Source organism: Megascapheus bottae, chromosome 16 (assembly GCF_031878675.1).
Source record: "Megascapheus bottae isolate mThoBot1 chromosome 16, mThoBot2.hap1, whole genome shotgun sequence".
Lineage (NCBI taxonomy): Eukaryota > Metazoa > Chordata > Mammalia > Rodentia > Geomyidae > Megascapheus > Megascapheus bottae.
In genome coordinates, this window is record NC_143524.1 from 22,011,617 (window position 1) to 22,038,374 (window position 26,758).

The 26,758-nt window shown below is 41.2% G+C and overlaps 1 protein-coding gene across 1 annotated transcript; it reads right to left on the reverse strand.

Moving 5' to 3' along the window:
- Positions 1-4,116: 4,116 nt before the first annotated feature.
- Positions 4,117-26,758, reverse strand: Prrg4 (proline rich and Gla domain 4). The gene is made up of 6 exons (XM_090348925.1): positions 26,667-26,758; positions 26,202-26,326; positions 17,143-17,306; positions 13,240-13,288; positions 9,211-9,343; positions 4,117-4,974 (listed from the first exon to the last, which is right to left on the reverse strand). The coding sequence occupies exons 2-6, from the start codon at positions 26,302-26,304 to the stop codon at positions 4,743-4,745; spliced, it is 681 nt and encodes a 226-aa protein (XP_090205051.1). The 5' UTR covers positions 26,305-26,326; positions 26,667-26,758; the 3' UTR covers positions 4,117-4,742.

Consider the following 26,758-nt stretch of genomic DNA (forward strand, 5'->3'; position numbering starts at 1 on the left):
CGTTGGGGGAAAAAATAAATAAAAAACTTTTAGATTTCTATTCTATGTATTTCTTACTGTGTATGTGAAAATACACACACACACACACACACACACACACACACACATGAATATAAATACATGTATGTATATATGGGAAGTGCTCTCTCATGTATTTTTGAATTAAGTAATAAGAGCACTAGATTATTAGGGCCAGTATAATTCTGCCCCTAAGTACTGTCTGAAACAGAACTAGAAAAATGTGTTTGCCTATTCTAAGTCAGCTTTCACCAAATTATGCTTTACTCTGAGAAAAGTCATTGATAACATTTTCAGAAGAGTAAGATAAGCATATATTGCATAGTAATAAAAAGGAAAGGTGCTTATATATAAAGTCAGAGTAGAATTTTATAGGCTTTATGCTTTTACTCTTTGTAACCAAGGAATCCAACCCAGGTTTTTGTGCATGCTAGGCAAGCATTCTACCTCTAGGCCAAACTCCCGGCCCTCAATAGAATATGGTGAATATTTTTCTAAATGTTTGTAAGAAATGATCACATGGATATTACAATCTCCCCTCTCTAAAACCTATAAAACACAATGACAATTTATATGAGGCACCAGTCACTCATGCCTGTAATCCTGCTTTCTAAGAAAGCTGAGATCTGAGGACTACAGTTTGAAGCCAGCCTAGGCAGTAAAGTCCATGAAAATCTTATTTCCAATAAACTATCCCTCAAAGAACTGGAAGTGGACTATAGCTCTAGTGCTAGAGCACAGCCTTGAAAAAAGAAGCTCAAGGACAGTACCCAGACCCTGAGTTCAAGCCTCAGGACCAGCATACATACATATACATACACACATTGTAAAAACTGAATAACAGTGTCTTCTACTATATATATTTTTTGTGGGTCATAGAGATTGAACTCGGCCTGGGAACTGTCCTTGAGCTTTTCAGCTCTAAGTTACTGCCCTACCCTTACGCCAAGCCCCACTTCCCTGATGTGTAGAAGTTAATTGGAGATAAGAGTCTCAGGCCCTTTGTGCCTGGACTGGCTTTGAACCTTGATCCTCAGATCTCAGCCTCCTGAATAGCGAGGATTACAGGTATGAGCCACCTCGCCCTGCTTTCTAGTATATTTTTCAAGTGTATGTTATTTCTTGACCTACTGCAAAGAACACTTCAACCACTAGGCCAAACTCCAGGCGCATGACAAAACAAAGTCTTATAGGAGCTTATACTCTGCTACATTTCACAGGTTGCTGGGGAATGTGACCCAGGATCTTGAACATCTGCTAAGCACAGGCTCTCCCACTGAGTTTTTGTTTGTTTTTGCCAGTCCTGGGCCTTGAACTCATGGCCTGAGCAAGGGTAGAGATCTACCAATTGAGCCACAGCACCGCTTCTGGCTTTTTTTTTTCTATGTATGTGGTATGAAGAAATTGAACCTGGGTCTTTGTGCATGCTAGGCAAGCACTCTACCTCTAGGCCAAACTCCCATCCCATCCCATTGAATTTTACTCCTAGACCCTCTGCTACGTTCTTAAGGAAAAACTGGTCACATATGTGATTTCAATAGGCAAAATATAAGCTAGAATGAATGATTACCTATGAAGTTTTCTGTCCTGTTAACACAAAATTTCGAAATCAAAGGAAGCCGAGCACTAGTTGTAATTCTAGCTATTCAGGAGGCTGACATCCAAGGATCAGGATTTTGACTTAAAGCCAGCCTGAGCAGAATGTCCATGAGGTTTTTTTTTTTCTTTTTTGGGTGGTGGGGGAGAGGGAGAGGGTGGGGGAGTCATGGGGCTTGAACTCGGAGCCAGAGCCTTTTCTCTCAAGGCTAGTTCTCTTCCACTTTGAACCACAGTGCCATTTCTAGTTTTCTGGTGGTTAATTGGAGATTAAAAGTCTCACAGACTTTCCTGCCCAAACTGGCTTTGAACCACAATCCTAAGATCCCAACCTCCCAAGTAGTTAGCATTACAGACATGAGCCATAGTTACCTAGCCTGCTATCTCCAATAAAATCCTCAGAAATAGCTAGACGTGGTATTGTGGCTCAAGTGGTAGAATGCTAGCCTTGAACAAAAAAATCTCAAGGATAGCGGCCAGGCCCTGAATTCAAGCCCCAGGACCTACACCAGACAAAAAAAAAAAAAAAAAAAAAAACAGGGCAGGGGGGAGGAAAAAAGAAATACAGAGGAATGTCAAGGGTATAGCTGTCAAGGGTAGCATGTGTATATGGTGTCTGAATTCAATGTCTAGCATGCATACACAAAAATGGTACTAGGATTTCTGGAAATTTAACTATTATTTGTTTTTCTTTCCTCTCTTTCCTGTGGCGCTAGGGAATAAATCCAGTGCCTTTTGAGTATTAGGCAAGTGCTGCACAAATTATCCACACCTTCTAACCAATATCATTTTAATAGTGAAAAAGTAAACTGTTTTAGATCATCAAACTATTATCTATAAATTTCAATGCGTTTTCCAAATCAATATTATATTATCATAAACAGAGATAGACAATTTAGTAATTACTAATTATAATTATATATTAGGGAATCCATTCATAGTAACATATGCAACTTCATAAAATTTTTAATCACTCATAGAATAGAGACCCATTATTTGATAACTACCCTTGTAAACCCTTACATAGCCTGAAAGAGTTGCTTTATAGCAAGCAGGAATTTTTTTAGTCAGGGTCTCCTTGTTAGCATAGGCTGGCTTAAATTCATGATATTCATGTTTTAGCCTCCCAAGTGCTGGGACAGTAGGCAGGCACTACCATACTCGGTTTAACTCTAGGGCTGCAGGTATGGCTCAAACAGTACCACCTGCTTACTTAGCAAGACCAAAGCCCTGAGTACAAGTCCCCGTACCACAAAAAACCTAATGACTCCACTCACAGTATTGAAAGATCACTGATAATAAAAGATAAGAACTGAAATTTGAAAAATATGGTTAATATTATACAATAATTTAAAAAGTGATTTTATTAAAGCCACAAAATTTTAAATGTCAAATTCTGAGATGCATTTCTTTTCTTTCTTTTTTTTTTTTTTTTTTTTTTGCCAGTCCTGGGCTTGAGCTCAGGGCCTGAGCACTGTCCTTGGACTTTCTCAAGGCTAGAACTCTACCACTTGAGCCTCAGCACCACTTCCGGCTTTTTTCTATGTATGTGGTGCCGAGGAATTGAACCCGGGTCTTTGTGCATGCTAGGCAAGCACTCTACCACTAGGCCAATCTCCCGGCCCCTGAGATGCATTTCTAATCCAAAAGAAATCCTAATGAAGAATACATCCATGAGTAATGGCTGGACATTAGCTAATGATTAGAAATATTTAACTTTTTAATGTTCAAAACAAGGAATCTAATGCCTTTATCTGCACAAAGGAAATGGTGTATTGGTTCTAATTATGCTATTTATAAAAAGATTTTTGTTTTGTTGTTTTTGAAACAGGGTCTTGCTATTCAGCTAAAACTAGTTTTAAACACTATAATGCTTGGAAGTGTGGCTCAAGTGCCTGTCTTGCAAATATGAGGCCCTGAGTTCAATCTCTAGTACAAAAAGAAGAAAAATGGGTGCAAGTGAGGGAAGAGATGATACTATGTGACAGAAAATATACTCATTACATGACTTACGCAGTTGTAATTGCTCTGTATATCACCTTAATTTTTTTAAAAGGGAAAAGAAAGAAACAAAAACTCTACATAGTCTAGGCTGAGTTTAAACTCTCGATTCTCTTGCCTCAGCCTCTTAGGTGCTGAGATTTCAGCAAGTGCCACCACCACTGGCTGTCATAATTTTTTTGTTTTTTGCCATCCTGGGCTTTGAACTCAGGGCCTGCGCACTGTCTTTGGGCTTTCTCAAGGCTAAAGCTCTACCACTTGAGCTACAGTACAACTTCTGGCTTTTCTATGTATGTAGTATCAAGGAATCGAACCTGGGTCTTTTTGCATGCTAGGCAAGCACTTTTTTTTTTTTTTTGCATTTTTTTATTGTAATTAGTAAAAGGGTTACATGATATTTGCCAGATAGAAAGTGCATTAATTCACGTACATTGATACCCTTTCACATGTCTTGGTACCCATTTCCCTCCCCCCCAACACCTCTCTAGGCAAGTACTCTTACCACTAGGCCAAACTCCCGGCCCTGACATGATGGTTTTGAACCATTAAGATACATATTCTAGAGGTTGGTGTTGGGAATGCGTTTTAGTGTAAAAGTGCTTGCCTAGTATACATGAAGCCCTGGGTTCAATTTCTCAGTACCACATACATACACAGAAAAAGCCAGAAGTAACCCTATGGCTCAAAGTGGTAGAGTGCTAGCCCTGAGCAAAAAAAGCTCAGGGACAGTGCCTAGGCCTTTAGTTCAATCCCCAGGACTGGCAAAAAAAAAAAGCTTACATATTCTAGAGACTGAGAATGTAGCTCAGTAGTAGTAGAGTTGCTCAAGGTCCTGGGTTTGATCCTTAGCACCAAGAACAAATCAAAACAAAAACCAACCAACCAAAAAATCATCACAAAAAAGTATTTTTCTCTTAACTGCAAAGATAGGGAGTCAAAGTCAATCACAATCAAGTTGATCAAGTTCAGCTTCAAGATGCAAATGGATCCATGATGCAATTCAAGTGCTTATTCACCCTTTTTCTTCACAGTCTGTCATGAAGAGCTCAACAAACATGTCCTTTTGGCTCAGGGAGAACAAGCCATTCAAAAACACGAGTTTTCTAGAGCAAGACGGCAATGTGGGCTTAGTGAGATGGAAGTGACATAGATTTTTTAAATACCCGAAATCCTTTCTGTGGCCCAGAATATGGTGGTGGAGGCGAGACATTCTGTTTTCTGGTCAGTGCCACAGCTTGTTCATAAGAAGGTAATCCTGTATCCTCTAAAGACGGTGATCGAGACAAGACAGCCTCCTCTGGTCTTCTGAAAATGATGGAGGGAGTGTGGTGGCTGCTTCTTGCATAGATGGCTGAAGAACTAAACAGAGAGATAGTATTTTAGTTCTAAGAAAGAGTGCTTTAGCTGGGCACAGTGGCTCACGCTTATAATCCTAGCTACTCAGGAGGCTGAGATTTGAGGATCGAGGTTCAAAGCCAACCCGGGCACTAAAGTCTGTGAAACTTTTTATTTTTTAAATTATTTATGTTTTTTTTTTTTTTGCCAGTCGTGGGCTTGGGCTCAGAGCCTGAGTACTGTCCTTGGGCTTTCTGAAGGCTAGAGCTCCACCACTTGAGCCATAGCACAACTTCCAGCTTTTTTTTCTATGTATGTGGTACCAAGGAATCAAATCTGGGTCTTTGTGCATGCTAGGCAAGCACTTCTACAACTAGGCCAAACTCCCCGCCTTGGTTTTGCTTTTTATTTTGTCTTTTCTTTCTTGGTACTGGGATCAAACCCAGTACATTGCACTAGGTAAGGTAAACAAGTGCTTTGCCACTGAGCTACATCCCAGCCCTATAACAACAGTTTTATTTCATCCATATACTCTGAAAGTCTTGCTACAGTGGAAAAGCTAAGAGCTTTGAAGCCAGAGTTTGAAACTTAACTCTCATTCTATGTCTATTTGCACAAAGTCAAGTTCCTTGACTCAGTTTGCTCCTCCCCTAGATGAAGATAACCATACCTAGCTCAATATAGCTGTTTAGTGTGAACAGAGGACAATGATTTATATAACATAAAATATCATGTTTCAGGCTGGGAGTGTGGCCTAATGGTGGTGTGCTTGTCTAGAATGCACAAAGCCCTGAGTTCAATTCCCCAGAACCATAAGGGACTTGAATTCTTGGTGTTGTCCCTGATGTCTTCAGCTCAAGGCTACTGCCTTACCCCTGGAACCACAGCACCACTTCAGGTTTTCTAGTGGTTAATTGGAGATAGGAGTCTCATACACGTCAGTGGCCCAGATAGCTTTGAACCCTCAATCCTCAGATCTCAGCTTCCATAGCAGCTAGGATTACAGGTGTGAGCCACCGTGTCCGGCTTTCCTTAGCATTTTTGTTCAAGATTCTACCACCTGAGCCATAACTCTACTTCTGACTTTTTGTTGGGTAATTACAGATAAAAATCTCAGACTTCTGTCGAGGCTTGGCTTTGAACTGCAATTCTCAGACCTTAGCCTCCAGCCTAAGCTCCCCCTTCTTTTTTTTTTTAAGGTCATGGGACTTGAACTAGGCCTAGGCACAGTCCCAGAGCTCTTCACCTCAAGGCTACCACCCTACCCTTGAGCCAAGCCCCACTTCCCATTTTCTAGAGGTTAATTAGAGATAAGAGTCTCAGGTCCTTTTGTGCCACGGCTGGCTTTGATCCTCATATCTCAGCCACCCTCTCTCTCTACCTTTTCTTACTTCCCTTTCTTAAAACAATTTCACTAAGTTTCATTGTTCTATTTTTCACTCATGCAAATAAGCTACTTTGATTGTATTCATCCTCCTTCAGCCTCTTCCTTAGTGAGGCAGCTTTACATTGCCCTGCTGTGGGCAGGGTGAAGTCCAGGTCTTCTCTGGGCTTCCACTGTATTGCTGTACTCTGGGACCATCTTTTTTCTCTTTCCACTAACCTAAGCCAACTTAAATATATATATATGATATATATTTTATATATGTATATGCATATTACATATATATCATGATGTGACATATGTGATATCACATGTATATCATACATACATGATATATACATATATCAGTTAATTTCAGCTGGGGATGAAGAACTCCATGGGAGAGTAGTTGCCTAGCATGTTCAAGGCATGAGCGCTGGGGAGTTATATGAGTAGGACACTTGGCTCCTACTATTTTCACAAAAACTACTTAGCCAATGAGAGTTGAAAATCAACATGACTCTGGTGTTTTAAAATCTGTCTTGCTTTTCCTGAAACATAAGTGGATCACTTCCCTGGAAAGTGGATGAAACTAGAGCAAATCATGTTGAGTGAGATAAGTCAAGACCAAAGGAACAAAAGATGCAGGGTCTCCTTGATATGTGGATATTAGATCCAAATAGAACAAGAGCGGTGATTCAATATTTGGGTACCCAAGGTCATTGACACAGTCTTAAAGATATAAACACAACTACACAGACATAAAAAAATCTATGATGGGATATATACTCTATAGACATAATGTTATATTATATAGATTGATGTGTATCTGTGAATACAAACCCTCAGCCTAATTTTAATTACGTCCTAAAATCTAAGTGCCGGTGGTTGTATATATAGATTCCCTTCTTGAATACTTGTTTGTTAAACACGTCATTTGAAATATGATGTAAAAATCAATGTTAATAAATTCTTTAATAAGAAATAGAAAAAAAGGCACAAGGAGTTCAATAGTGATATGACAATGGCATATCCTCTAGGCCTGTAATTGTAAACTGTAAAGTCCTAAATATTATTTTGTTTTAAAAGATTAATATTTGATCAATGTTTACCATATTCTTCACAGAAACTGATAGTTTACAGTCTAGCTACTGTAAACTTTTCTAAACTAAATCAGCCAATTTGCCCTTGAAAATACCTTTTCCCCAAGTAATAATCAGATCTGAAATGAAAGGAAGGAGAGAAAAAAAAAATGTAGCGAGAAAGGAGAAGCAAAAAAGTCTGTGTAAACTAGGAACTGGATAATCAGCCCTTCAATAGTTGTGAGGTGACTGAGAGGATATTAGTTTACTTAGAAGACACAAGACAATTCTTCCTGTCAGAAAGTTGGGAGTGTATTCATGGTAAGCTAGTTCCTTGTCACACTTATTAGCTCAAGTGTTTGCTTACAAAAAAACAGGAAAGACGAGGTATTTCATTTGAACAAATACATCCAAGCTGACTTTCAAAATTGAATATCAGAAGCAGTGTAATAATCTCATTGGTCATTAAATATCTATGTAGTTTTGTCTTGTACAGCGTGCATCTTATACAACTGAACTTAGAAAGTATGTACTAATGGATATCTTACACTGGCAATATTAGAAGCCTATTTTCTTTCTGCTAAATCCAGGAATCAAGAAATGAAAGATCTTGTTTTCCATCTCTTGGCATGCTAAACAGAGGCAAACTTTTCTGACAATAATCTTATTTTTAGACTTTTCTGAGTATTCCTACCCCTCCTCCCACTTTCAGACTTGCAAAACATAGAAAACAAGCAACTGTGCTAGAAGGATTCGTGGAGATAATGGATGATGCAGTAACTATTGAAAGTTAATCTCAACTGTGAGCATATATAGTAATTCTAACTTGAAATAGTCTTCCAAAACCCAAAAGAATTGCTGTGAGGATATGCCTGGCTGTCAAAATACCGGTAAACTATCAGCTATACTGGACTAATATTAGGTATGACTGATTTTAGCTTTAAAATAAAAGTCATCCAGAGTTTTTTTTTTTTTTTTTTTTTGCCAGTCCTGGGGCTTGAACTCAGGGACTGTGCTTTGTCCTTGACTTTCTTAAGGCCAATGCTCTACCAGTTGGACCACAGCACCATTTCCAGCTTTTCCTGTGTATATGGTATGGAGGAATAGAACCCAGGGCTTCAAGCATACTAAGTAAGTACTTTACCACTAAACCACACTCCCGGCCAAGTCCTGCAACTCTTATCTCCAATTAACCACCAAAAAGCTGGAAATAGAGCTGTGGCTCAAGTGGTGAAGAGGTTTTTGTTTTTTCCTTCAGGTATTCTACCACTTGAGCCACAACTCCAGTTTCAACTTTTTGGTAGATAAGAGTCACAAGGACTTTCCTGCCCAGCCAGGTTTTCTAACAGTGATCCTCAGATCTCAACCTACTAAATAGGTTGCATTACAGGTGTGAGGCACTGGTGCCCAGCAATTTGGTTTCTTATTGTTCTACATTATATTGCATTTAGTTTTGAATGGTTGTATAATAATCTTTTAAAATGGTTCAAGGCCAACTCAAGAAAAAAGTTAATAAGATACCATCTTGATCTCCAAGTTGGTCATGAGGGTGTAACCCTGTGATTCCAGCTACTGGGAGACCATAAACAGGAAGATTTTTGTCTGAAGCCAGCACTGTCCAATAGTATAGTTAGTAACAATGGAAAACACTGACTCAAGGTTATATGGGAAATTTCTGCACTACATTTGCAACTTACCTGATTATCGGACATTATTCCAGTTAATTTCTTTTTAAAAATAATAGGCAGACAATTGTTTGATCCATCTTAAAATAATGATATAAAGTATAACAATGAACTGAATATTTTTACTTACCACAAATCTGGTTGCCTATTACATTTGGTGATACAAAGATAGTAACCAAGTAGTCCAAAAATAACCAAAAATACTCCAGCAGCAATTAGTCCAGTCAGAAGACCCATTACATCAATTTTCTCTCTGTTAACATCTTAAAAGAAATACTGAATGAAAATGCATCATCTACCATTTCAGTAAATTTATTATTAAGTATATAATTATTGATAATATCTTGTTTAATTTTTGCTATTGTTGTTGGTGATTGTGGGACTTGAACTCTGGGCCTGGGCACTATCCCTGAGCTCTTCAGCTCAAGGCTACCACCCTACCCCTTGAGCCACAGCAACACTTCCCATTTTCTGGTGGTTAACTGGAGATAAGTTTCACAGGCTTGGACTTTAGTGCCAGGACTGGTTTTGAACTGTGATCCTCAGAACTCAGCCTCCTTATGTAGCTAGGATTACAGGCGTGAGCCACCACACCCAGCTCTTGTTTAATTTTTCATAACAATACTGAGAATTGAACTCAGAGCTTGGGCACTGTCCCTTACTTTTTCACTCAAAGCTGGTATGGTACTACTTTAACCACAGCTTTACTTCTGATTTTCTGGTAGTTAATGGAGATAAGTTTCTCATGGACTTCCCTGCCTGGGATAGCTTTGAACCATGATCCTCAGATCTCAACCTCCTGAGTAGATAGGATTACAGTCATAAGCCATCTGTACCAGGCTGACCATGACTTAATTTTTTTTTCCCCTCTGGTACGCTAGCTGAGCATGGTGGCTCATGTCTGCAACCCCAGCTATTTAGGAAGCAGAGGTAAGATGGCTGATATCTAAGTTCAGTCTTAGCAAAACTGCAAGATACTATTTGAAAAACTTAAACAATAAGAGGTAGGGAAATAGCTCAAGTGGTAGAGCACTTGCCTTGCAAGTAGAATGCCCTCAATTCAATCCTTAATACCAGGGGGAAAAAATGTCTGTGCCAGAGAATCTACCTGAAAAAAAATATAAATGATACTTTTAAGAGCCTGATCATTTATTTTCAGTAGATCATATGATGTGATGTGGTTATTATCCACATCATATGATATCAGTTGGATAAGCCTATCCTTTGCTGAACTAGACACATTTTGGTATTAACTACTCAGATCAATTTATGAAACAATTTGGTGCAGCTACACAATGCAGTCTCCCCTTGTGAGGGTAGTTTATTTAAAAGGAATGAAAGAATAGCTGACAAAAATAAACAACTAGGGGAATGTGGCTTAGTGGTAGAGTGCTTGCCTAACATGCATAAAGCCCCAGGTTTGATTCTTTAGTATCACATAAACAGAACAGAAAAGGCTGGAAGAGGTGCTGTGGCTCAAGTGGTTAGCCTTGAACAAAAAAAAGAAGCTCAAGGACAGAGCTCAGGCTCTGAGTATAAGCCCCAGGACTGGCAAAAATAAAAATAAATAACTAAAAGAAGCATCTAGATGGAAAAAGTGGTAGGAGAGATAGAAACGTTTAGATACCAGGTAGAAAATGATACCTAGATAGGAGTCAATGCTCAGTTCTCTAGATCATCAGGGAAACTAGAGTTTAAATTTACTGATTATTTCAAAATAGTTACAAGACAGGATGTCAAGTATTCTTACCCAAAGAGGTTATCATTTATTGATGCAAATGATTCACTAATTACCTTGATCTGGTCATTACACATTTTGTACATTTAAAAAATATATTTATACATGTTTTAGCAGTCATACTATTTCACATAAATTTATATAATTTTGCAATCAGTTAAAAATAAGATGTAGACTAGGTACCAGTGGCTTACACATGTTGTCTTAGCTACTCAGGAAGCTGAGATCTAGATATGATTGTTCAAAGCCAACCTGGGTGGGAAAGTCTCTGAGACTCATCTCCATGTAACCAGCAAAAAAAGAGAAGTAGAGGTATGCCTCAAAAAGTAAAGAGTTCTACCAGGGAGCAGTGGCTCACGCCTGTAATCCTAGCTACTCAGGAGGCTGAGATCTGAGGAATACAGTTCAAAGCCAGCCTGGGCACTGAACTGCATGATATTCTCATCTATAGTTAACCACTAGGAAACCAGGAGTGGCACTGTGGCTCAAGGGGAAGGGCAGAAGCCTTGAGCTGAAGAGCTCAGGGACAGTGTCCATGCCAAGAGTTCAAGACCCATCACTAACCAAAAAAAAAAAAAAAAAAAGATATCAACGGGCCAGGAGCATAGCCTAATGGTAGAGTGCTTGCATAGCATGCACAAAGCCTTGGGTTCAATTCCTTGGTACTACATACACAGAAAAGCTGGAAGTGGTGCTGTGGGTCACTTAAGTGGTAGAATACTAGCCTTGTAAAAGCCCAGGCCCTGAGTTCAAGCCCCAGAACTGGCAAAATACATAAATAAATGAATAAGATAGAGTTTGGGGCTGGGAGTTTGGCCTAGTAGTAGAGTGCTTGCCTAGCATTCAAGAGGACCCGGGTTTGATTTCTCAGTGTCGCATACACAGAAAACGCTGGACATGGTATTGCAGCTCAAGTGACAGAGCTCTTGCCTTGAGAAAGCCCAAGGACAGTGCTCAAGTCCTGAGTTGAAGCCCCAGGACTGGTGGAGGGGGGGAAGATAGAGTTTTCCTCAGTCTACTAGTAGTTTAATTCCAGGACTGGGCACAGTGGTTCCACCCTGTAATTCTAGGACCTAGGAAGGTAGAGAGCTGGAGCATAAAGGTTCAAAGACAATCAGTGCAAAAAGTTAGCATAACTATCAAAGCTGGGTGAGATGGCAGGAACTACTCACATCAGCAAAGTGGATACTATAAATAGTAGGATTAAGGTCCAAGTCTGACAAGGCATAAATATGAGACCTTATTCAAAACTTAATGAGCAGGGAATGTGGCCTAGTGGTAGAGTATCTACCTAGCTCTCACAAAGCCCTGGGTTTGATTCCTCTGTACCACAGCACAGAAAAAGCTGGAAATGATACTGTGGCTCAAGTGGTAGAGCTCCAGCCTTGAGAAAGCCCAAGGACAGTGTCCAGGCCTTAAGTTCAAGCCCCAGGACTAGCAATAAAACAAAAAAACAAAAAAACAACCTTAATGATGCACCAGGTGTGGTGGCTCACTCCTGTAATCCTAGCTACTCAGGAGGCTCTGAGTATCAAGCCTTGATCTGAGGATCAAGGTTCAAAGCCAGCCCGGGCACTAAAGTTGGTACACTTCTTATTTCCCATTAACCACTAGAAAATGGGAAGTGGTCCTATGACTCAAGGGGTAGGGCAGTACCTTGAGCTGAAGAGCTCAGGGACAGCACCCAGACCCAGAGTTCAAGCCCCATGCTCCCCCCCCCAAAAAAAAACCCCAACGTAATGAAAGCAGAGTAATAAGTCATGACCCAAGTGGCAGAGTGCCTACCTAGAAACTCCATATTGCCAAAAGAGTAAAAAATGTAATTCTAGCCAACATTTTTCTTTCCTTCCTTCTTTCTTCATTTCTTTCTTTCCTGCTTTCCTTTTTTTCCTTCTCTCCTGTCCCCTCTCCTTCTCTTTCTCCCCTTTTTTTCCCTCTCTTCTTACCGTCTTTCTTTATTTTCTCTTCTCTTCTTTTCTTTCATGGCAAAGATTGATCCTAGGGTCTTGCACTCTATCACTGAACTACAGCTACAGTTCTATCCAACCATTTTAATTTACCTAGTGTAAGTATTCCATTCATTTATAATAATAAAAAAGAAAAAGTTAAATGAGTTCACAACTGAAAACTTAAAGAATTCTACTTACTCTGCCTTACAAGTCTTAACATAACTAATATATTTAAAACAGCTTTGTGTCGATTATCTCATTTCTCCAGTATCTCACCAAACTTGATTCTCAGTGTATAAATAGATGAAAGTAGCCTCCAGTGTCTGATAGCCCACTATATAATTGAGAAATCTTCCTCGGATTTAGAAGATATTTATGTTGAATAACAGCCAAACTCAAAACAACAAAACTAAAATGCATTACAATAGACTGAATGAGGAAAGCATTCAAGTTTTTCAGGTCTTTTCCTTACCTGATTTTGTGGTTGGTCCTTTAATTGAATATTCCTGCCAAAATGTCATCTAAGAGAAAGACAGAATTTCCAAGTTCAAACAATTTACAATCATTTCATTTGTTCCTGGTGACCTAAATGAGGGGTGGGAAGGTCTTGACATGCAGCTGAGGTGGGATAGCCATTCATTCAAGCTGAAGGGTGTGACTCACCCTAATTAAAACAGAACTTCCCACCCTGGTCTCTGCAGTCTGCTTTATTGGTTAAGAGAATATTTCATTCTCAGCTCCTCAAAGTGAGGAGTGAACAGCAGAGTAGTGGTGGCTCATACCTGTAATCCTAGTTTCTTAGGAGGCTGAGATCTGAGGGCCATAGATTGAAGCCAGCCCAGGGAGAAAAGTCCTGAGGAGACTCTTAACTACAACTGACCATGTAAAACCCCGAATTTGAAGCTGTGACTAAAAGTGGTAGAGCACTTGAGCAAAAGAGCTCAGGGACAGTGTCCAGGCTCGGGTTCAAGCCCCAATAACCACCCCCACTCCCAACACCAGCAACAAAAAGTGAACATATCAAAGGTAGAAGTTGGGGCTATGGATCCATTATGAAATTCGAAAAGGAGTCTGAATTTTTCGATATTAGGGTGACCCTCAGTTTGCTAGGGTATTTTAGCTACTTCTGCTATGCCTGAGACAATTTAAGTTCTTAGTCATTTAGAAGAAGTTAGGTTTTAAATGATGATGATAAAATTAGAAAATGAGTTTGTTAATGTGCACTATAGCTTACATTAATAATTCTAAGCCGGGCCCAGTGGCTCATGACTGTAATCCTAGCTACTCAGGAGGCTGAGATCTGAGGATTGCAGTTCAAAGCCAGCCAGGGCACTAAAGTCTGTAAGATTCTTATCTCCAATTAATCACCAGAAAACTGGAAGTGGTGCTGTGTCTCGAGGGGTGGGGCAGTAGAGTTGAGTGGAAGAGCTCAGGGACAACAACCAGGCCTGGTATTGGGCAGTAGCTTTGAGCTCTAGGACAACACTCAGGCTTGGAGTTCAAGTGCTATAACTGACAAAAAAAAAAAATACCCAGAGAGAACAGGCTCAAGTGGTAGAGCACCATCTAGCAATAGTAGTCCTGAGTCCAAAACCCCATTGCCACCAATACCACTATCAAAAAAGAAAAGAGAGAGAGAAGGAAGAAAGAAAAAAGAGAAAGAAATGAAAAGAGAATAGGTTTATGGTAAAACATAATCAAATGCCAATTGACTATGTTGGTGGACTTACACCTGTAATGCTAGCTACTCAGATGGCTAAGATCAGAGAGTCACAGATTGAAGCCAGCGTGGGCAGAAAAATCCATATAATAAACTACCAAAAATCTGGAAGTGGAACTGTGGTTCAAGTGGTAGAGTACTAGTCCTGAGCAAAAGCACCTCAGTGACAGAGCAAAGGCTCTAAGTTCAAGCCCCAGGATGAATAGACACACACACACACACACACACAAATCAATTGATACAACCATAATAAAGTATATAATTTGTTTTCCCACTTGGTTAAATCCAGCAAATGCTTCCAGCAAATCGTAGGCTGGGCACAAAAGTGAAAGAATAAAGACTTAGGTTCTACTACTACAAGCATTTGAACCATGCCTGGAAAAAAAAAGTAAAACAGGAGGTCTGATAAAGAAGAAAAGGAGCTCCCATTATTTATGAAGTAAAAATTTGAATCACTTAACAATCTTCAAGATTATCTCTAGCCCAGTGTTATCCATTTTGTTATCAAGAATAACAGATATGATTTTTTTTTCTTTTGCTAGCCCTGGGGACTGAGTTCAGGGTCAGGGCACTGTCCTTGAGCTTTCTCAAGCCTAGGGCTCTACCACTTGAGCCATAGCATCACTTCCAGCTTTTCTTGTGTATGTGATACCAAGAATCAAACCCAGGGCTTCGTGCATGCTAGGCAAGCCCTCTACTAGTAAGCCATTCTCCCAGCCCTTAAGCACATATTTTAAGGAAGAATTTGTAAAATAAAACTTCCTTAACTTACACAGAAAGCTTTTGAATGTAGATGTACTAGCAAAACACTTCGCAGAGTATCAATTAAAGACTTGAAATATGAGTAACGGTCATCAAAGAAAAAACAAGATCATTGATGGGAGAAATTGCTCTGAGTTAAATGCTTGAAGCTTGAGTCAGAGCACTAACTTAAACAATATCTTGTTTTCTGGGTGGGGAAGTTAGGGATTAAACCCAGGACCTTGTGCTTGTTTGGCAAGTGCTACCTCAGATAATATCTCTGGATTTAATTCACTCTTCTTGGAGGTAGTTTTTGAACCAACATTTGACACACAAAATCACTCTATAGCCCATAATTTTCAAATTACTTAAGAACTCAACTAATTAAATATACGGATAAAGCTGAAAGGGTAATTCATATCTTAAGGAACTAGAAAGAGATAACAGGCTTACAACCTTGGTGTTGTTTAAGGTGGAAAATCTAAGACTTATTCTTCAGCTTTTGCTTGCCTTCCCATTACTATACTCCTGACTGGGGTTTTCACCATGTTTCTCAGTAGATTTTTAGAATCAAGTAGTTTCTGGCCAAAAACAAAAGCAAAATTGCCTCATTCCTCCAGTGGATTTGGATGCTGACTGGTAACAAAATCAGGTACAATTCCAAGAGGAGACAGTAGAGGAGACCCAAGCTGGGTCTGTAAGGAGTTTCACCAGATGCCCACATGCTTATGCTCTGCCACGAAGCCGTCAAGCTGCAGCATCAATACTGCCTAGACTGACAGTTGGGTTTTTTTGGGGGCGTGGGTTGGTGGGATGGGGGGGGTCATGGGGTTTGAACTCTGTCTGGATGCAGTCCCTGAGCTCTTCAGCTCAAGACTATTGCCCTACCCTTGAGCCAAGCCCTACTTTCGCATTTCCTAGAGGTTAATTGGAGATAAGAGTCTCAGGTCCTTTAGTGCCCTGGCTGGCTTTGAACCTTGATCCTCAAATCTCAGCCTCCTGAGTAGATAGGATTACAGGCATAAGCCACTATCCCGGCCAATTGGGCATTTTTTTTAACTGTATTTTTTTTGTCTTTTCTTTTTTGGCACTGGGGATCGAACCCAGGACGTTGCACTTCCTAGGCAAGCGCTTTGCCACTGAGCTACATCCCAGTCCACCAATTGGGCATTTTTAAACTGATTTTTCTTTGGTTACTTTAAGACTGGGTGCAGTATTAAACATGTCAACCCTTACATTTGAAAAGGTAGGGGGATGGGGATCTAAGAATAAGCCAGCCCAGGGTAGCTCAAACCTGTAATCCTAACCACTGAGGAGGCTGAGATCTAAGAATCTTGCTTTCAAAGGAAACTGGGAAAGCCCTTGCAACTTTTTTTTTTTTTGTGGGTCGTGGGGCTTGAACTCTGCCTGGTTGCCGACCCTGAGCTCTTCAGCTCCAGGCTATGGCCTTACCCCTGGAACCTTAGCCCCACCTCCCATTTTCTAGTGGTTAATTGGAGTCTTACCTTCTTTAGTGTCCAGGCTGGCTTTGAACAGTGATATTCAGATCTTAGCCTCCTGAGTAGCTAGGATTAGCCACTGGGCCCGGCCAGTCCTTGTAACTCTTATCTCCAATTACCCATCAAGAAGCTGTACATGGAACTATGGCTTACGGCTTGCTTATGTGGTAGAGCATTAGCCTTCAGTAGAAAAGCTCAAGAATAGAACAGAGTCTAGGATCTGAGTTCAAGTCCCAGGACAGACAGAAAGAGAGAGAGACAGAGAGAGAGAGACAGAGGGACAGAGACAGACAGACACAGAGAGAGAAGAAAGAAAAAGGAAAGAAGGAAGGAAGAAAGAAAATCTAAGACATGAAATGCCATTTTCTTAAATACAATTTAGTTTTCAGTCAATTAACATAATCAATAATATTACCGTTTTATCTTCATCCACGAAAATCTCTCTGGCTTCCTCATAATTGCAGAGCTCCTCATAGCACTCTCTTTCTAGGTTACCTGGGGTGAAGAGCTCCAAATCAAATCTATTATATAGGAGGCGGCGATGAATGAAAAAGTTTGCTTCTTCTTTTGATTTAAAGACTAATAAAGAAATAAAAAATTGGTTATAAAAGACAGAAACTTCTTGCCATAACTGCAGAAAATGTAAATCATTGTCTTGATGTGGCTAAATTTTACCTTTTTTTTTTTTTTTTTTTTTTACAGTTGTGGGTCTGGACAGTCCCTGAGCTCTTCAGCTCAGGGCTATTGCTCTTCCATTTGTGCCACAGGGCCACTTCTGGCTTTCCGGTGGTTAACTGGAGATAAGAATCTCAAGGACTTTGGTGCCTATGCTGCCTTTGAACCATTATCCTTAGAGCTCAGCCTCTGAGTAGCTATGATCACAGGCATGAGACACCAGTGCTCAGCTCCAGATGTTTTTTGTGTGTCTTTGTCCCAATACTGGGGCTTGAACTCAGTAAGGGCTTGAATGCTATCCTTTTTTTTTTTTTTTCTCCATTTGAGGAGTGTGTTCTACCACTTGAGATGCGAGTCATAGCTCTAGTTACAGCTTTTTGGTGGCTAATTAGTGTTTGAGAGTGTAATGGACTTTTCTGTCTAAGCTAGTATTGAATCATGATCCAGATATCGCAGCCTCATGAGTAGCTAGGATTATAGGCATGAGCCACTGGAGCCTGGCCCAAATATTCTTGATGGCTTTAAAAATCGGACTCAAGGGGCCAGGAGTTTAGCCTAGTGGTAGAGTGCTTGCCTAGCATGCACAAAGACCCAGGTTCGATCCCTCAGTACTACATACATAGAAAAAAGCCGGAAATGGTGTTGAGGCTCAAGTGGCAGAGCTCTAGCCTTGAGAAGGTCCAAGTGCTCAGGCCCTGAGCTCAAGCCCAGGACTGGCAAAAAAAAAAAAAAAAATCGGACCCAAGGAAGTGGCGCTGTGGCTCACGTGGTAGAGTACTAGCCTTAAGCTGAAGAGCTTAAGGGACAGCCCCCAGGCCCTGAGTTCAAGCCCCATGACTAACAACAAAACAACAACAACAAAAGCAAAAATCTGACCCAAAAAGCTGGAAGTGGAGCTGTGGCATAAGTGGTAAACCATCAGTAAAAAAAAGTTTTACCTAAGTAAAACATTGTTTTCTGACCAATATGGCACATGTCCATAAAATATTTGAGTTGTTTATGTCTAAACTTATTAGTATAAATTAAAAATATTTAAATATTTATCTCTCTAGACAATTATTTTTCTAATAAATAACAGTGGCTGACTTCAAACTGAAAATCCTCCTGAATAGCTAGGATTATAGATGTGAAGCACCAGGATAGGACTAGAATCTGTTTTTAACATCACAGTCAGCAAAATCCATTCAAAAGGTGAGCAGACTGGTAGCTTCCACCTGGAATCTCAGCTACTCAGGAGGCTAAGATCTGAGGATTGAGGTAAAAAGCCAGCCTGGACAGGAAAGTCTGTGACTTTTTTGGGGGGTGGAGAGCAATTCTAAGCTTCATACATGCTAGGCAAGCACAAAGCCACATTCCCAGGCCTCTGAGATTGTTATCGCCAATTAACTACCAGAAAACCAGAAGTGGAGTTGTATCTCAAAGTAGTAGTGCCCTAGCCTAGAGCAAATGTGCTAGGGGACAAGCCCAGGCTCTGAGTACAATCCTCACAACAACAGCAACAACAATAAGAACCAGAAGAAAATACTAAAAACTCTGCCTAAGGTAAGTCCCGCTTCAGAATAAAAGCCAAAGCCCTTATACTAGCCTCCAGGCTTGACAAAATCTGGTTCTTAAGCCCTACCTCTGACCTCACCTCCTATCCTTTACCCTCAAGCATTATGTTGTATACTGAGCTGGCTGCTATCACTTCCAATCTCTCCTCCATTGCACTTGCTGTTTCTTTTGAATATAACTTTCTTCTTGGGGGCAGGAGTTTGACTTAGTGGTAGAGTGCTTGCCTAGCATGCACCAAGATCCAGGTTCAATTCCTTGGTACCATAGAAAAAGCTGAAAGTGGTACTGTGGCTCAAGTGGAAGAGCTATAGCCTTGAGAAAGCCCAAGGACAGTGCTCAGGCCCTGAGCTCAAGCCTAAGGCTGGCAAAAAATAAAAACTAAAATAAAACAAAAATAACTTTCTTCTTTCAGTTTGCCCCCATATTTCCTTTACAATTCCATTCAATGTAACATTGAATTCAATGTAACACTGAATTCTTTTTCCTACGCAGCCAGCTTGGACAGTTTCTCTCCTGCTGTTTTCAATAGCACTTAGCACCACCTGGTGTTCTACACATTATATCTATTCATCTGTCACCACTGTTCTTGGTAGAAGAAATTCTCCATGGAAGCAGAAATATTGGTACCTGGCACAAAAAAATATTACTTAAAAAAATCACTAAAAAAAAATTACTGAGGCCGGGAGTTTGGCCTAGTGGTTAAAGTGCTTGCCTAGCATGCATGAAGACCCAGGTTCAATTCCTCGCTACCACATACATAGAAAAAAGCCAGAAGTGGTGCTGAGGCTCAAGTGGTAGAGCTCTAGCCTTGAGAGAGTCCAAGGACAGTGCTCAGGCCCTGAGCTCAAGCTCAAGACTGGCAAAAAAAAAAAAAAAAAAAAAAAAAAATTACTGAGCCAGGTGCAGTGGCTCTCGCCTGTAATCCTAGCTACCCAGGAAGCTGAGATCTGAGGATCACTGTTCAAAGACTGCCCTGGCACTAAAAAAGTCCATGAGACTCTTATCTCCAATTAATCACCAAAAAACAGCAAGTGGCATTGTGGCTCAAAGGGTAGAAGGGTAGCCTTGAGCTGAAGAGCTCAGGGACAACACCCAGGCCCAGAGTTCAAGTCCCACAACTGGAGCTAGGCTGTGGTGGCTCATGACTATAATTCTAGCTATTCAAGAGGCTGAGATCTGAGCACTGTAACTTAAAGCTAGACCAAGCAGAAAAGTCTGTAAGACTCTTATCTCCAATTGACCAACAAAAAAGCTGAAAGTGGAGGTAGAGTACCAGTCTTGAGCAAAAACAAAAACAAATGAGAGCATGAGGCCTTGAATTCAAAGCCAAATGCCAGTACACAAACACACACACACACACACACACACACACACACACGCACGCACGTGTACACGGACATGCGCACACACCCTTTTTTTTGTTTTTGGTGGGTCATGGTGCTTGAACTTGGACTAGACATTGTCCCTGACCTCTTCTGCTCAAGGATACCACCCTACTCTTGAGCCAAGCCCCACTTTCCATTTTCAAGAGGTTAATTGAAGATAAGAGTCTCAGGTTCTTTTGTGGGCTGGCTGTGAATCTTGATCCTCAGATCTCAGCCTCTTGGGTAGCTAGGATTACAGGCATGAGCCACCGTGCCCAGCTGAAATGATATTTATGCCAGTACCTCACAGTATCTGGATTGATGCTGTATTAAATATGCCTTTTGGGGCCGGGAGTTTGGCCTAGTGGTTAAAGTGCTTGCCTAGCATGCATGAAGACCTGGGTTCGATTCCTCGGTACCACATACATAGAAAAAAGCCGGAAGTGGTGCTGAGGCTCAAGTGGTAGAGCTCTAGCCTTGAGAAAGTCCAAGGACAGTGCTCAGGCCCTGTCAAGCCCAGGACTGGCAAAAAAAAATAAATAAAATAAATAAATAAATAAATAAATATGCCTTTTGGAAGGCACTTTACTGTTGGGTACTTCCTTGAGTGTGAAAGTATGATTCTGTCAGTGGCTAACCTTCGACTTAATCTTTGTGCCAGACTAACTTTTTTTTTCTGTTTTACCTATGATTAAAGGAGAAATAGTGTCCTCTGTCAATTAGGTTAAATATCCTTTGATTTGTTCATAATTTGAAAGAAACAAATGTTCCTGCTTTTGAAATATCCTTAGAGTTCTGTTAGGGCTGTTATTTTCCTTGACTTTTGCTGAAGCATGTGTTGACTTTTGCATTTCGTTTCTTCACTCAGTTTTTCTTTTCTTTCTTTCCTTATTTATTTATTGTCAGTTGTGCGGCTTGAATTCTAGGCATGGGCATTGTCCCTGAGCACTTCAGCTCAGGGCTACTGCCCTACCCCTTGAGCCACAGGGCCACTCCCGATTTTCTAGTGGTTAGTTGGAGGTAAGAATCTCATAGACTTTACTGCCTCCGCTGGCTTTGAACTGAGATCCTCAGATCTCAACCTCCTGAGTAGCTAGGATTGTAGGCGTGTGCCACTGCGCTCGGTTCCTTTTTATTTTGCCAAATATGGAGCTTGGACTCCGAGCCAGAAGGTTGTCCTTGAGCTCTTTTGCTCAAGGCTAACACAGTACCATTTCCAGTTTTCTGTTGGTTAATTGGAAACTCTCATAGACTTTATTTTCCAGGCTGGCTTTGAACCATGATCTCAGCCTCCCAAGTAGCTCTCTACTAGTTGTACTAGTGAGCACTCAGTCTAAAGCTTGGCCAAAGAAGACCACCATATGCTTCAGGCAGAAAAGGGTTTATGGGGGAGAGGGGAAGGGGCAAACTGCTGGCCCACATGAGATGGAGGCATGCAGAGAAGAAAAAAGAGGGTGGAAGAGAGGAAGAGGAGTGGGAGAACTTGTGGATGAATTGGATTATATAGGGAAAGGTGGGGAGTTGGGACCACAGTGGATGCAGAAGTGATCTCAAAGCCTGAGGAGCCTCTTACCTACCAGAGGAGGTGTGGCTGGGACAGTTTAGGAAGTGACCTCAGAGGCTGGGGTCCTTTGATGACTCACTGTCAGGTGAGTGACAGCCAGGCGATTTCTGTGCTGTGCTGTCTTTCGTGAACAGAAAGGGGGGAGGTGCTGTTCTGGGCAGACCTAAGATCCAGCACCTGTTTTTCTTGTTTTAAACTATTAGAGGCTGCCCATGTGTAGACATTCCATGTCTATACATTCAACTATGACAAACTTATCAACCCATTTTCTTCCTCTTTTCATTCTTTTTTTTTTTTTTTAGTCAGTCATGGGACTTGAACTCTGGGCCTGGGCACTGTCTCTGAGCTCTTCAGCTCAAGGTTACTACCCTACTCCTTGAGCCACAACACCACTTCTGATTTTCTGGTGGTTAACTGGAGATAAGAGTCTTAAGAACTTCTGTCAAGGCCTGGGCTAGTTTGAACCCTGATCCTCAGGTCTCAGCCTCCTGAAAAGCTAGGTTTTCAGGCATGAGCCACTGGCATCTGGCTTATATCCATATTTTCTAAATAAGCTCTTTTTTTTTTTTTGCCAGTCCTGGGCTTGAGCTCAGGGTCTGAGCACTGTCCTTGGACTTTCTCAAGGCTAGAGCTCTACCACTTGAGCCTCAGCACCACATCTTGCTTTTTTTTTTTCTATGTATGTGGTACCGAGGAATTGAACCCAGGTCTTCGTGCATGCTAGGCAAGCACTCAACCACTGGGCCAAACTCCCGGCCCCCTAAATAAGCTTTTTAAGACACTCCAACTGAAATACTTTATGTGAATTTGGCTGAAGCCCCCTCCCTTTTCCATTTACAGTAGTAGTACACCCTTATCCCAAAATTTCATTTTTCTGAGATCCACTGTGGTCTGAAAACATTAAACAGAAATTTTTTTTTTTTTTTTGCCAGTCCTGGGCTTGAGCTTAGGGCCTGAGCACTGTCCTTGGACTTTCTCAAGGCTAGAGCTCTACCACTTGAGCCTCAGCACCACTTCTGGCTTTTATCTATGTATGTGGTACCAAGGAATCGAACCCGGGTCTTCATGCATGCTAGGCAAGCACTAGGCCAAACTCCCGGCCCCTAAACAGAAAATTCTATAAATAAATAGTTCATAAGTAGTTGCAAATTATTCTGGGAAGCATGATAAAATCTTCCTTATTTTTGTTCAGTCCAGTCTAGGACATGAATCTTATCTAGAGTATCCATACCATATTAGTCATTTGGTAGCCACTTTAGTTCTATTGTTATTATAAAGGTGATTACAGAGTAGCTACAGATACATAATTCAAGTAAGGAGTATCCTTCCTTCCTTCCTTCCTTTTTGTTTTTGTTGTTCATGGGACTTGAACCTGTGGCCTTGATGTTGTCCCTGAGCCTTTTCACTCAAGGCAGTACTCTACCACTTTGAGCCAAAGTGCCACTTCCAGTTTTCTGATGGTTAATTCAAGATAAGAGTCTCATAGGCTTTCCAGCCCAGGCTGGCTCTGAACTGTGATCCTCAGATCTCAGCTTCTTGAATAGCTCGGATTACAGGGATAAACCCCAGAGCCCAGCCATTCCTTATTGGACAATGTCACCCCTTCCCTGCTCTCTCCACTTATGGCTTTTTGATGGTTAATTGGATGGAGGTAAAAGTCTTACAATTTCTCAACTTGGCAGGCTTTGAAAGATGATCCTCATATTCTCAGATCTTGAGTAGTTAGACTTGGATCACTGGTGCCTGGCCCATAGCTTATTGTTATTTTTTAAATTTCAATTATTATTATTATTTTTTTGTCAGTCATGGGGCTTGAACTCTCAACCTGGGTGCTGTCCCTAAGCTCTTCAGCTCAATGCTAGAATTCTACCATTTTGAGACACCACACCACTTCCACTTTTCTGGTGGTTAATTGGAGTTAATTGGAGATAAGAGTCTCACTGACTTTCAAGCCCAGGCTAGCTTTGAACCATGATCTTCAGATCTCAGTCTCCTGAGTGGCTAGGATTACAAGCATGAACCACCAGCATCCAGTCTCACAGTTTATTTTTATGTAAAATTTTCATTTATATAATTTTAGCAGAACTGGGGATTAAACTCAGATTTAATGGTAGATGCCCTATTACTAAGCCACAATCCCAGTCCTCTTTATAGTTTATGATATCCTTCATAGAAACTTTTATGTTTGTGTCAAATGAATGAATGAATGAATATCACAAGCATTCTGGGCAGCAACATCTGCTCCTACTGAGTATGGGCCATCAACCTCATATCAACCTCATACCTGTAGGTGAATTTACCTAAATTTACACGAATGACTCAGGATCATACCATAATCATGATGTACCAGAAAGGATTCTTTTCATTCCAAAATCTTTCCTGATTCTTACCAGGTAGCCTACCAGAGGTATGCTTTTTTGCAGGCTTTTTCTGAGCCTTGGCTTCCTAGAAGTCTATAATCTGAGTCCTTTAGGATAAGGTATTGCTTCCCTTACACATGCACACATGCATACACATGCATACACATGTACATGCTTCCACACACACAGAGATATATTAATTATTAATAAGTTTGTAAATCTGTCAGGAGTATTAATGTAACAGATTCTTCTCTAATGAAAATAGGATCTAATGGGGTGCTTGTGGCTCAGACTTATAATACTAGCTACTCAAGAGTTTGAGATCTGGAGATCAAAAATTAAAAGCTAGGCCAGGCAGGAAAGCACCTAAAAACCAAAAATGGAGCTGTGGCTCAAAGTAGAGTAGTAGCTTTGAACAAAAAGCTCAGGGATAGTGCCCAAGGCCTGTGTTCAAGCTCACAAAGAAAAAAGGAAGGATAATAGGTGGGATGTGTTAAGTAATTTTTTTTGTCAGTCCTGGGGCACTATCCTTGAGCATCTTTGTGTTCAAGGCTAGTACTTTACCATTTGAGCCACAGCACTACTTCTGGCTTTTTCTGAGTAGTTTATTGGGGATAAGAGTCTCACTGACATTCCTGCTTGGATTGGCTTTGAACTGCAATCCTTAGATCTCAGCCTCCGGAGTAGCTAGAATTTTCGTGAGCCACCAGGGGCTAGTGTTAAATAAATTTGAAGTGGTGACTCAAGAAGGGAATCATATTGACTAGACAATAAGTAGGCTGTCTAACCATTTAAAAAAATTTTGGTCTTACAAGGGTAAGCTTTTAAATGTAGCAGGACTCAAAGATAAAAGCCATAGTAGGGGCCGGGAGTTTTGCCTAGTGGTAGAGTGCTTACCTAGCATGCACGAAGACCTGGGTTCAATATCTCAGTACCATATACATAGAAAAAGGCTGGAAATGGTGCTATGGCTCCAGTGGTAGAGTGCTAGCCTTGAGAAAGTCCAAGGACAGTGCTCAGGCCCTGAGTTCAAGGCCCAGGACTGGCAAAAAAAAAAAAAAAAGCCATAGTATTCAGGGAAGCAATTCCCAAAACCCAATCTTTCAGCCATCTGCCTTTATCTAGACAACTAGATATTTGAGTCAAAAGGACCCTAAAAATCTGCCTCTAGGGCCGGGAGTTTGGCCTAGTGGTTAAAGTGCTTGCCTAGCATGCATGAAGACCCGGGTTCGATTCCTTGGTACCACATACATAGAAAAAAGCCGGAAGTGGTGCTGAGGCTCAAGTGGTAGAGTGCTAGCCTTGAGAAAGTCTAAGGACAGTGCTCAGGCCCTGAGCTCAAGCCCAGGACTGGCAAAAAAAAAAAAAAAAGTAATCAAAAATCTGCCTCTAGCCCTTCCTCATATTACAGAAGAAGGCACTAAAATTCATAAGGGATTAAGGACCTTACTTTGCCCAGGGTGTCAGAAATCCAAACTGAAGGATATCGCTCAGTGATAGAGCATTTGCTTAACGTGAGATTCCGTGTCAGTGCAAAAACAAGCCCAGACAAGATTCTGGACTCTCAGTCCGTCCATCTTCCTATGAAGTAATTGTGCTCATTACAATACTACATTATCTTTATCCAGGAAAATGATCACTTACTAACATTTTTTTTTCTAGAAGTCCAAACAGGCTTTTCATTCAGTGAACCACAAATCAGATCATATATATGAAAAACTCGGGGAGACAAATTTGTATACATTGTAGTTAAAGAACTTTAAATTCCCACAACATTATCAAATAAGCCACAAAGGAAAGGATATTCTAGTGCTTCTCTGGATCACCTATTATAAGTATCAATCCAGAAAGTGTGTTCTGTAATTCCAAAAAGCACACTTTCTCGATTGCTATCTCTAACAGGTGGGCTCGAGTTTCCAGAAAGGTTTTCTGCGAAACTGCAGTCCTGCTCACTTACCTTCTTCTGCAGCATGCCTGGGATCCTTCGGAGTTCTGGCGCAAGGAGGAAATGCGAAGGTAGTGAGAGGCAGTTGGCTGAGTAGAACCAGCAGTGCAAACATAGTCTGACGAGTGTCAGGGAAACTAAGAACAACAATAACAAAAAGCACATCAAAGAAAAGACCCTATCTCAGCACTTCGAGTTTCGATGGCAAACTGAGTCAACAAATCTGTTGTAGCCAAAAGCCACCCCACGAGTGCGCCCCACCCGCAGTTTCGGTGGCCCCAACCCAACGCGCGCGCCCGGCCAATGGTCTCCGACGGCGCCCGGAGACGCAAACTGGAAACAAATTCCCAGGACTTTGCGAGGACAGCTGTCCCCTGGTGTCTTGGCGTCGGGAATCTGATCTGGTCCTGGGAGGCCCCACCACTTGCCTTCCCACTCGGAGTAACTCCTTTCCCCACCCACTCAGGCCCCCCGCACCTGAGCTCTCCCGCACATGTTCCAGCAGCTCCCAGGCCGGAGCCCTGGGGTTGGGTTGTCCCTGAAGCCTCCAGGCCCTTTTGTCTCCTAGG